The 11,366-nt window shown below is 32.8% G+C and overlaps 3 protein-coding genes across 3 annotated transcripts; all 3 read right to left on the reverse strand.

The window, feature by feature from the left end:
- Window positions 1-839: 839 nt before the first annotated feature.
- On the reverse strand, window positions 840-3,776 carry LOC21386339 (vesicle-associated protein 4-2). Its single transcript, XM_010089614.2, has 7 exons — window positions 3,224-3,776; window positions 2,483-2,553; window positions 2,226-2,307; window positions 1,962-2,080; window positions 1,398-1,475; window positions 1,185-1,304; window positions 840-1,091 (listed from the first exon to the last, which is right to left on the reverse strand). Exons 1-7 carry the CDS (start codon window positions 3,489-3,491, stop codon window positions 1,032-1,034), a joined length of 798 nt encoding a protein of 265 aa, XP_010087916.1. The 5' UTR covers window positions 3,492-3,776; the 3' UTR covers window positions 840-1,031.
- A 2,617-nt stretch (window positions 3,777-6,393) lies between these two features.
- LOC21386340 lies at window positions 6,394-7,359 on the reverse strand. The gene is made up of 2 exons (XM_010089615.2): window positions 6,927-7,359; window positions 6,394-6,771 (listed from the first exon to the last, which is right to left on the reverse strand). Exons 1-2 carry the CDS (start codon window positions 7,203-7,205, stop codon window positions 6,604-6,606), a joined length of 447 nt encoding a protein of 148 aa, XP_010087917.2. The 5' UTR covers window positions 7,206-7,359; the 3' UTR covers window positions 6,394-6,603.
- A 2,888-nt stretch (window positions 7,360-10,247) lies between these two features.
- On the reverse strand, window positions 10,248-11,131 carry LOC21386341 (putative uncharacterized protein DDB_G0271974). The gene has a single exon (XM_024168132.1). It carries the CDS (start codon window positions 10,916-10,918, stop codon window positions 10,640-10,642), a length of 279 nt encoding a protein of 92 aa, XP_024023900.1. The 5' UTR covers window positions 10,919-11,131; the 3' UTR covers window positions 10,248-10,639.
- Between the last annotated feature and the right edge of the window lie 235 nt (window positions 11,132-11,366).

The raw sequence follows: 11,366 nt of genomic DNA on the forward strand, positions 1-11,366 counted from the left end.
GATAATTTATGAATTTTACAACTTCAAACATTATAGTTATATAAATTACAATAAATTTATAAATTTTCATAAAAATGATAACCTGTGAAGTTTACGTTATAAACCTGCAACCTTAAATGATAAAGTTATAAAGTTATAAAAATTATGATAAATTTGTGAACAAACGCAGAACACATAGAAGGACCTCAATTTAATATTCACTGAAAATGATATTGCATCGTCGAAGAATATATTTATAAATGGTGTCAGTGTGGCGTTTGGTGACGCTTTTCCTTTCAGAAAGCAACCAAGAGAGACGCTCCACCAAACACGCCTCCAAAAATCTGATGAATTCTAATTTCGGCACTTAAAAATCTATAAATACTTGATTTTTTTTTTTTTAGCGACACAAATGTCAAAATATAAATTGACAGAGGTACGGCATCTGTGAAATGGACTGAAAATGGAAGGTGAAAGTGAAACGACAACAAATATAAATCAATCGGACTTTTGGGAAAACCGTGAAAAAAAAGGGAAAGTTACTGCGCAAACTTGAATCCAGTCAATAATGAATAACGTAAATGAGAACAAAATTATCAAAAAAAAAAAAAAAAAAAACGTAGATGAGAACAAAAATTAAGTCCAAACTCCAAACCTGAACAATCAAAATCAGCCAATACAGAAGATTGATTTTTACCGATAGTAACACTTGAGAAATTTGACAGGGCAATTCAGTCATTTACATCTCATAAGACCAGTCTTATTTCTGAAAACGAAAGGAACAAAATCACCTTATCTACAGGCAGGTATAACAAGCCAAGTTTAGAGTGCCCCCCACTTACGGGAGATTCTCTAGTTCATTTTTTTTTTTTTTCATTTTTTTTTTTTTTTTTTACACCGAAATATATTGTAAACTCCTCCTAATCATGTTTCTGGGTACAACATTCTTCATGTAACAAGAAAAGATAAAATGATAGAGACTGATTCTCATTAGTAGATAGATTCTCAACCAATCACAGAAAAAAGCACCCGCAAGGAAAGAAGCACCGCCTTTACACCGAGTCCACTCCTTCGACCTGCTGTCGAGCAAGATATCTTTCCCTCCGCTCTTTCTATACATTACAATAAGATATTAGTGTAAGAACTTCATGAAAGGTTTTGGTTATTTTACAAGGAATTCTTGTAAATTGTAGGACAAAACTCACCCACTCATCTATTACAAGCCCTTCACCAATAATCTTTGGACCTGCATCTTCTGGCGGTTTCTTGCGTGCCTCAAGTGCAGCATCCGCTTCAGCTAATTGGCGCTTCAACTTTTCCAGAGTCTTGAAGAAACAGAGAAAGAACTCTTTAGTATGCATTTGTAATCATGTTTATGATTTTGACATTTGCAAAAGAAATTATAGACCAATTTGTACCGGACTAGGACGCTCTGGATCAAGAAAAACAACCCGCAATATCTGTTCTATTGCAACTTGCTCCTTCTGCTCATCGAACTGTGCACAACAAAGAACATCTCAGATGCTTGAAAGAAAATGTAAGAGATTTTAATTAGCAATCAAGCGAGAATCTCTCAGATTAAATCAAATTCATCAATAAAAACACGAGACGCAACACACGTGATAATCCAACTCAAATCAGGGGAGAGGCAACTGAATGCCCATGAATTTGAGAGGGATGGAAGTCTCAGGTCATAGAGGAGCATTTAAGAATTTGAATGGGAATGAACCTTTATACCGTTGAAAAATCTTATAAGAACTATGACTTCTTTACAAGCAAGATACCAACAACTGTTTAGAAAGAAATGCATGTCTATCAAGTGAGAATTGCACATGGAGAAAAGGTTAAATAGTGTATGCACGCACACCTGTAAAGTAATGTACTAAGATCCATGATATAAACCGTAAACGTCCAGATAATTTGACCAAATGCAAATCCATGTTAAACATTATAAAAAGTAAGAGGACATGTACGCAACGCACCAGCTCAGGTACATAATCCATTGGTCCTTTCACCTTCAAGCTCATGATTTTAAATTTGACCCTGCTCTTTTGATCTACCAGTTTTTCATTGTTCTCCGGAAGTTCCACAAACTTGAACACTGCCATACATTTAGCAAGAAGAAGATCTTGTTTAAAAGATGGGCATGGTACAACTTGAACAATAATTGAATGGAAAGACAAAGGTTGTTTCACTTGTAATTTCAAATCCAATAACAGGGCCAAGTGTTGTTCAAAGAATATTACCAGTTGCAATGATACTCTCGCCAGGAGCAAGAATAGCCCCAGGAGGACGCATGAAACAACTTTTCGGTGCAGTAGTTTGAAACTAAAGCAAGAAAGCAAACAACTATCAGAGAGTTAAATCAGGAAGCTGTTTCAATTTCAACTAAAAAGAGGTATCTGCAAGTGCGACGTCTCTTATGTCCATGAGGGCATGATAATGGAAAGAAAATGCCAAGGAAATAAAAACAATAAATACAAAATCTAAATTAAGTTCGTACCTTGAATGCTACATGGGATTTGCTTGAGTTTTTTATTCTAATGGCACTTCTGACCTGTTTACCCGGTTCACCTTCAAAAGAAATAAATTTTACATTAAAAAAATAAATAAAAATAGCAAAATGAAAAACATTGATTCCACGCAGGTGAAAACGATCACAGATAAACAAAGTTCTGACCATGTTCCTTCTCAAGTTAGAGAGTATTGAACTTTCCAGAAATATGATTCACAAGCTACAAAGCCATTCTCATATATCGAACTCCATAAGATCAATCATACCGCAAAATTTCTTGAAAATCTTAACTGAATTCTTACCGATTGCATTTATCAAGTCAAGAATTACAAAATTCCCGTAAAATCGTTACCCAAATAAAATTCTTAAAAAAAAAAAAAAAAAAAAAAGAGCACGAACTTTCTACATAGTTGATATCAACTAATTTAAAGAATATTAAAACGAATCAAAGTTTCTCAACAGCAGAGGCCACAATTTCTCCTTACAAACAGAATCGCACGCCAAGCCTTTTCGTCTAATTCTTCCAATTAAGGTAAGAAATTTATCCAAAAACCACACAAAATCGAACATTTAAACAAATCCAAAATAGATCAAGCCTCAAAATCAATCAGATCGCGCGCTTAACTAAAAAAAGAACACACCAAAAGGAAAATCCTCACAAAAAGATCCATAAATAAACACACTTTCTAAAGCGTAAAAAAGAAAAACAAAAAAGGAGAAAAGACATACAAGGGAAGTAGAGCTTGTTGGAAGGATCGAGCTTGAGACGACGGCGCGTGGGAAGCAGCGACCTTGCGACCGACGAGACCGAAGTGGAGCCGTGAGGAATTGAACCGTCAACCTGCGAGGATTGATGGCTGTGGTGGTGGTGGTGGTGGTGGTGGTGGTGGACGGTTTGCGACGACGAAGATTGACGAAACGGCCGCGAGAAGAATCCCCAGAGCTTGCTGTCCGACGACGACGACGACGATGATGATTTCCGGTCAGCTACGGCCATATTCGAGATCCCAGGCCGAAACTTCAGAGCATTTGCAGCTAAAACTGCGTCGTTTTGTAAGCTCTAAGGGAATTTTGACAAGCTGAGGATTACGTTTTCCGTCGGTTTTGTTTTTGTTGGGTTGTTGTGGTTGGGTTGCTTTTTAGGAAGCTGCGTTTCGGAGCTCTGGTGAGGGGTCGGAACTCAGGGGAAGGATTTAATCGTATTTGACCAATTGCGGTTACGCCCGAGTCTTTTTATTTTTTTTATTTTTTTTATTTTTTTTATGTTCAATGTTCAACTTTTGGGTTTCATAAAGAGAAACGACGTCATTTATATGCATTTCTACTTTTTTTTTTCTTTCCAACTTTTTTTTATAATTTTTTTGCCGTGTCCTTGATGTCAATGGGTGGAAGGGACACCCCGTTGACGTGGGACTATTCAGTATAGTTGACTTGGGGGCATTATTAATTTAGTATTATTATTTTTCTTTTCAAAAATCGGTGCTTTTACTCTTTATGGTGGGATTAGTTTCGTTTTAATCATTGATTAATCTCAAATCAGAGTTTCTACTTTTCTATCGGTGAGGTTTGTTTTAACAGTTAAATTTAATTAAAATCGTATTAAATTAAAAAATATATAAAATAGATAATTTAAATTAAAAGTACTCACTATAAAATTTCATGTTTGTTCAGTTTTTTTTTTTCTCTGAAATTATGTTCATTTTACCGATTTGAGTTTAAAATTTGAATTTTATTACAGTAAAAAGTTCTCAGAAACAGTTACATTTAATTTTTTCACTGCAGTAAAAAATTCTCATATAAAATCACATCTCAACTTAAATTAAAAATTTGAATCAACGGACTAAATGGAAATGTATATACATAGTGAGGCCAATGTGAATGCGATGAAAAATTTAGATTTTCTGTTGTTTTGGCCTGAGAATTCAGACTGCTTCCAACTATTCTTCCTCCATGTTGATGCAACAACATTTAAACTATTAGACCCCACGATATAATGTGCGTGAATTATCCTTCCTTTATTATTGTTATTATTATTGGGAGCAATCAAGGCAAGATTGGAGGTTAGGTAAGGACTAAAGAAATTTTAAATACTAAAAGGACTGTAGCCATGAAACCCAAAAAATATCCAAATAATTATATATTATATATTTTGTGCGTTAGAAAACAAGTGAAAATTCTCGTTTATGCATTCAGAAATGAAAATGACACATGCTATAAGTCTAGTTTGAACTTCGTTTGTTTAAAGACTCGAGATGTGTACATAAATATACAGATGTATTTAATCAACTTAAATGGACTGTCGTATGTATTATAAAGATCATATTTCATGTACGAAATGTCCAAATAACAAGTTTAATTAATATTAATTCGCTCTATTATTGTGAAGAATAAAATTCTACGTTAAACATGTGATTGCAGACGTCCCATATTTATTGGCTAATTTTTTTTTCGTTTATACAATGATAAAGGATGGAATAAATTGTACTGATGCATCATGAATTTTTGTTTCACTTACAAATTGATCTATAATTTATATATATACACTATTCTAATTTTATTTTTTTAAACAATTAATAATATTTTCACGCTCTCACTTAACGCCGTAAAAGGAATATGCTAACACCGCAGGTGGGATGAAGGAACTTAACCTATGCTTTCGTCTGTTAGCATCAAGGGAGCCCAAGTCACAGCAGACTTAAGCCATATTTAGACTGACTGGCTGAGAAGCATCATTGCAGTCTCATCACGGACAAGGGGAATCCGCATTTTTTTTTAATCTTGATAAGTTAGATAAATTTGACAATTTTCAACAAATTAGTCCAATCGATAACAAATGTTTGACTAATATACAAAAATTAAGGTCCAATTGCTAAGATTAAAAGGTTTACAATTCAATTTGTCAACGAACAAAATTTTGAGACTATTTTTACAAAGAATAATGCTAAGGACACGTACTCAAATGCCAACTTTTATATACTAACTATATTGTATGTGCCTTGTCATTTTTATAATAATAAGCGTTTAAAATATTATCACGTCAATTAATAATGAGAGATTATATATGCTAACAACAAGATAATAACTCATATGGCAAATTAATTTGTATACAAGAGTTGAGATTTAAGTCGATATCATTAGTAATTACTCTTACAATAGTTACGGAGCATTTTGGTCTATTGATTAACGATGGCCAATAATAGCAACAAAATTTTGAATTGAGGGTTCTGTTGATCAAAATTGAAAGTACAAGGTCTAAATTATCAAAAAAACTGTTAAAGTTCAGGCTTCATGATGCAACCAAGTTGGTATTTACATTCCAATTTATGGTGCGAGGGATAAATCTTGAGGATGTGCATTTGGTCTAAGTGTCTAAAGAACAAAAAGTATATTACTTTAGCCAAAAAGGAGAACCTCAGTAAGTGTCAATTACGCGTTGGTCTTGAATACGCTCACCGAATCAGACCATATATGCCTCTACTGAACTTGAGGATCAAGTTGCATACAAAGCTGTACATTAATATTAAAGATGGTTGCTTACCCAATGAACACAGGGTGTGTTATTTAGAATCATGATTTTTAATTTTAGTTTAGAATTATAGTGATTCTGAATCATGATTTAAAATCAGTGTTTAGTTTGAATGATTCTGAATCATAATTCTGAATCATGATTCAGAATCTGATGTGATGTTTAAACTAGCTCAAATTATGATTCTAAAATCACCTATTTCTTGATTTAAAGTGATTTAAATTTCTGATTCTGAATCATAATTTTACAATTATAATTTAAATTTAAAATCATAAATTTTAATTTTAATTTTAAAATCATGATTAGAATCACCTTGATTTAAATTTTCATACCAAACGAACCCAACAAAATTGAATTCTAAAATAATGCGAGTCAATTCAATGATAAAATAATGTGGTCGTTACACGTTTACTCATTGTTCAAAACACAACCAAATCAAGTGCGAAAAAGAAAAATCAAGGTCTCGTTCAAACGGACTACAAGGGCAAAAATTCAATAGAACTAGTAGAGTGGTGGACTTTGTTTTTGTTGCTTTTTGTCCCTTTCTTTTTTTTTTTTCTTTCTTTTTTTTTTTTTCAAAAGATCAAAATTGAAATTCTGAGTCATCCCATTGAAGGACAGCAGAATCGATGTTCTGTTCTCGCTTCAGCTTATCTTTGACAAACCAGTCGCATACTCTTCCTGCATTTAGTTCCTCAATCGGACATCCTTCTTGCTCTGATATCACTCTTAGCAAATTTAAGGACGATATCTGCCAATTTTCATAGATTTGAGTTGAAAAATTTAAACAAAAACTACATAAAAACGATTCAATTGTGATATGCGGCATATATATAAAACATATTGCATGGCATAAAATTAATATACAGAGAGAGGGAGGGATAAAATAAAACAATTATATTATACCGTTAAACGGCAAAGAAATCGCTCGTGAGTGCTGAGGCCAGACATTTCCACTAAACCTGCCTCTTCTAGGCTCAAGAAATTTCGCCTCTCGCTCTTATTTTCTCCTTCTCCTTGCCCAGCGCTGGCACATCCTCTTATGCCAATTAGTTTTCTTCTTTGGACCAACATTTTGTTTGGAAAATATTTTATCGTTTGTGTTTGTTTTAGTCTTTGAAGCTCAGAAGGGGTAGAGAAAAATGTTGATTGGCAATGGGTCTTGCAAGGTCTCAGTGATAACATGTTTTTTCTCTAAAAAGAAAAGGAAAAAAAAAAAAAGCAAAAAAAAAAAATATTTTTGTTTTTTCTTTCAAGTTAAGGGGCCTGGTATGTACGAAGCTTAGAGATGAAGAGAAGAAAAGAGCATAAAGAGGCTTATCGGTTTGTGTTTGAAAAATATGTGTGATATGTGTGGTGGAGAATCTGAGGATAGAAACAAGAGCATTATCTTGTTTGGGGAAATTGTCTTGGTGCAAGTCTCATATCCTTTCCAAAGGTCCTTGTGATGGATTTGTCTTTGGGTTTTGTATGCTTTGTTTCTAGGGAGAAAGAGAGAAATATGTCAAGATTTGAGATGAATTAAAATTAATAGGCTAATAATTTATATAAGTTAATAAATAGGTCAAATTACTGTTTTCGTCCATAATTTGTCTGGTTATAAACCATAACTTGATAAGTTATTGTCCATAATTGTCCATAATTTATCTGACTATGAACCATAACTTGACAAGTTTATCCATAACTTATCTGGTTATGAACCATAACTTGACAAGTTATGACCTATTAATTTCAATAACTAAAAATTGGCATATATACTTTCATAAGCTTTTCATATTAGCATATTTTATACTATTTTCCTTGTTTCTATAGCCCATTTTAAACGTATATTCAAATCATTGTTAATTTTAATATTTAAAAATTAAAAAATTTTATAAAAAAAAAATACTATAACAGAATTAATAATTTGAGTTTGAATATATGAAATAAATAGGTGTGTGTTTTTTTTTTTTTTTAAAGCACATACAATATTTAAGTGTCTACAAATCTCTTTTAGTCTGCAATTGTTCGGATCACTTAGCTGGATCCACTTATAAACTATGATGTTAAATGAGATCTTTGTCGTTGATATGTTCGTAATTTTGTGCGTTTCTATGTTTAAAAAAAATCACGCCCATTTTTATTACTATGTGGTATGTATATTATAATCTTTCAATTTCAGGTCAATTACAAGGCCATTAGCCATAGCTAGTACTGAGGGGGGTTTTTTTTTTCAGAGTTAAAATCTCACAAGTGAGCGAAAATATTTTGCTTAAGTTTTATACTTGATTAAGCCGTGCATTTACAAATAATAACATAAATGAATCAGGTTCAACACACATTGCTGCTTTCTCAAGTTAAAGAAAAAAAGGTGCAAATTATTGATTGAAAAGAAAGGAAAAAAAAAAAGAAAAAAAAGAAAGAAGAGAGTTGTCAACTTGTCATCAGTTTTTTTTTAATTATTATTTTTTATTTTTGTGGGTGGAAAGAAGATGGTTTCTAAAAACCAGCTAAATGGGCCTCTCATTTCACGACAACCCTTCCCTACAAAACTTCAAAAAAAAAAAAAAAAAAAAAAAAAAAAAAAAACTTTTTTCTCCTAAGAATCATATGATCTAGATGTGGTTAGAAACCTTTTCCTGCCAACAATTTTTGAGGATTCGGCTGTACTTCGAGCACCCGAGTGAGTTTGTGTTGTGGGATTTTCCGCCAACAAGCGAGGAAGGTGCCACATTGCTCATGTCTTGATTACGGAAACTTGATCAAAACCGTTAAAAGAACTCTTGGCACATTGTGATCGAGATCGCGATCGTGTATGCCTAGGTCGAGAGCAAGACGGAAAACGACACTTATTCTAATGGGAGTGAGACTCCCAAAAGATCCACACGTGTCCCCTTCTTAGGATGACAAACCAAGACAAGCCGCATGTAAAGTAGTAACGGAATTAAGGAGGACAAGACACATATCCAGGAGGGAACGTTTGTTTCCTTTTGTAAATTAAGAGGGATAATTCGTGTCACGTATTATATTTTTATCATTTTTTAATCATTTTTTTAAATTTATAATCAATCTGAATACGATATGTGATACGAAATTTTTTAAAAATCGTAACACGAATACAATATGACTATTTTACGGGTTAACACGACACGACATGAAAATAATCCATAACACGAAATTAACTCTTGAATCCGAAATTGACACAAAAATTATATATTTTTATTTAATTTATAACATATTAGAAATAATTTAAAATTCATAACACACTAAAATACAATAACATCAATTAAAATTAATCAAATAATAATATAAAATTTTAACTATAACTATCATAATATTACAAGTTCATAATAAAATAAAAAATATATATATATTTTTTTATTTTTTTATGAGTTTCGTGTCGTATTTAAGTTAGGTGGGTTCAACTCAAAATTAATATGTATTTTTCGTGTTAATTTCACGTCGACTCAATTTTAACCTAAACTTCTTTTTTATCGATCTTAACTCGTAAAATTCGTATCGTTTTTAAGTCATATTATCATATTGTGACTCATATTACTGACGTTATTGTAAACCTTCTAAAGAAGATGTGCTAGGAAACCCTAATCTCAAGAGAATGTAATTATTTCCTGTTATGATCGAGACAATTAAGAATATTTAAGCCCCATTTTTTTTGCTGATTCGAGTTTAAAATTTAAATTTTATTACAGTAAAAAGCTCTCAAAAATAGTCACATCTAAATTTTTTTTACTACAGAAATAGTCACATCTAATTTTTTTTACTACAATAAAAAATTCTCACATAATATTATATCACAACTCAAATTAAAAATTCGAATTAACAAACTAAACAGGTTGATCAAGTCACTCACACTATAAATAGTATATAAAATCTCTCATGAAGGGGACTTCTTTTTACTACTACTATTATTAGTCTACCAAAATATTAATCTCATGACCGTTTGTCTAGAGTGTCTTCTACAAGCGGAGCTACCAAAGAACTTATTGTGGAAAGCTGCACCAACACTTTACTTGTTCTTTACACTTTTTTTTTTTTTTTTTAATTTGTTCCTTGCACTTGCATATTAAAATTTGCGTTTCCAATTAATAATTGAGCATATCATCCTTTACCACAAAACGTTTTTTTTTTTTTTTTTTTTTTTTTTTTAATTTTAAATTTTTGTCTGAGAAATTACAGTACAGAAATAGAAAACTAAAAACTAAAAACGAAAATGGGGGAACTACTGAATTCACGGTAACAGCTTGTTTATTTTGTTGAAAACATTTTACAATACCTTCTCATCAAACTCAACCATTTAACAACACCTAACCCTAACAGCAAAAACCACAACATATTTTACAGAGGAAAAAAAAAAACCCAAAAACAAAAACGACCAAATATTGATCTTCAAACAAGCAAAGTTATTAGCACCCCGTACGACTAAGGTATCAAAATCTATTTGCTGGGATTAGGAGATACATTACACGCACAGGAGAAAAAAGTATTCACAGCTGAAATTCACAATTACTTACAGTTAGCAAGTCACTTTTTTGTACAAATCAATCTTATAATGAGAAAAAGACGTTGATCAGGTATATATATTGTCTATTAACATATACAAGGCACGTGATCTTGATCGTTCAATTAGGACCCCAGCAGCTCAAGTACATGACGGTCCGGAGAGACTCCTCGGCCTGCTTAAGTCTGTCGTTTTTGGCGGCCGTACCATTAATATTGATCGATTGGTCAAGCGCTCCAGAGAAAAGGCTCGCCTTCTTAGAAGAAGAAGAAGAAGAAGAAGAAGAAGAAGAAGAAGAAGAAGTTGAAGAAGTAGAAGACGCTGATGAATCTCTCAGAGCCTTGGAAACCTCATCTTTCATCCTCTGCACCGACCTTGACCCTGCCTGGTACATCACCATAATCGCGTATCACAAGCTCATCACAAAACAAATTACTAGTATTCTTTGTATTTTGTAAGGCTGGTTCTTATACTTGTGTGTTTGCGTACGTATAAATATACACACACACACACAAATACATGTATATATTGATATAGCTTGGTGGTGGTGGTGGTGGGGTGAGGAAAGTGGGGGGCTTTGATGAGAGCGGAGAATTATCGTAGGAAACAGACAGGCTGCATAAGTAGATAATGGAAATACTTTTTTACAGAGAAAACCAGGGGCGGTGGGACCCGGTTATGGGCTCTATGGAAACGTGTCTGTTTTCTATTGGAGTATTTGGATAAGGACAACGGATGCCTACGTGGGATTTTGAAGATCCCTTCCTTCTAGATATTTCCTGATTTTGTATCCTTTTTGTTGCTTTCTTGACCCGACAAACAGATATTTTTGGCTCGTGTTTATTTTA

This window comes from Morus notabilis, unplaced genomic scaffold (assembly GCF_000414095.1).
Source record: "Morus notabilis unplaced genomic scaffold, ASM41409v2 Scaffold1089, whole genome shotgun sequence".
NCBI classification, from domain to species: Eukaryota; Viridiplantae; Streptophyta; class Magnoliopsida; order Rosales; family Moraceae; genus Morus; species Morus notabilis.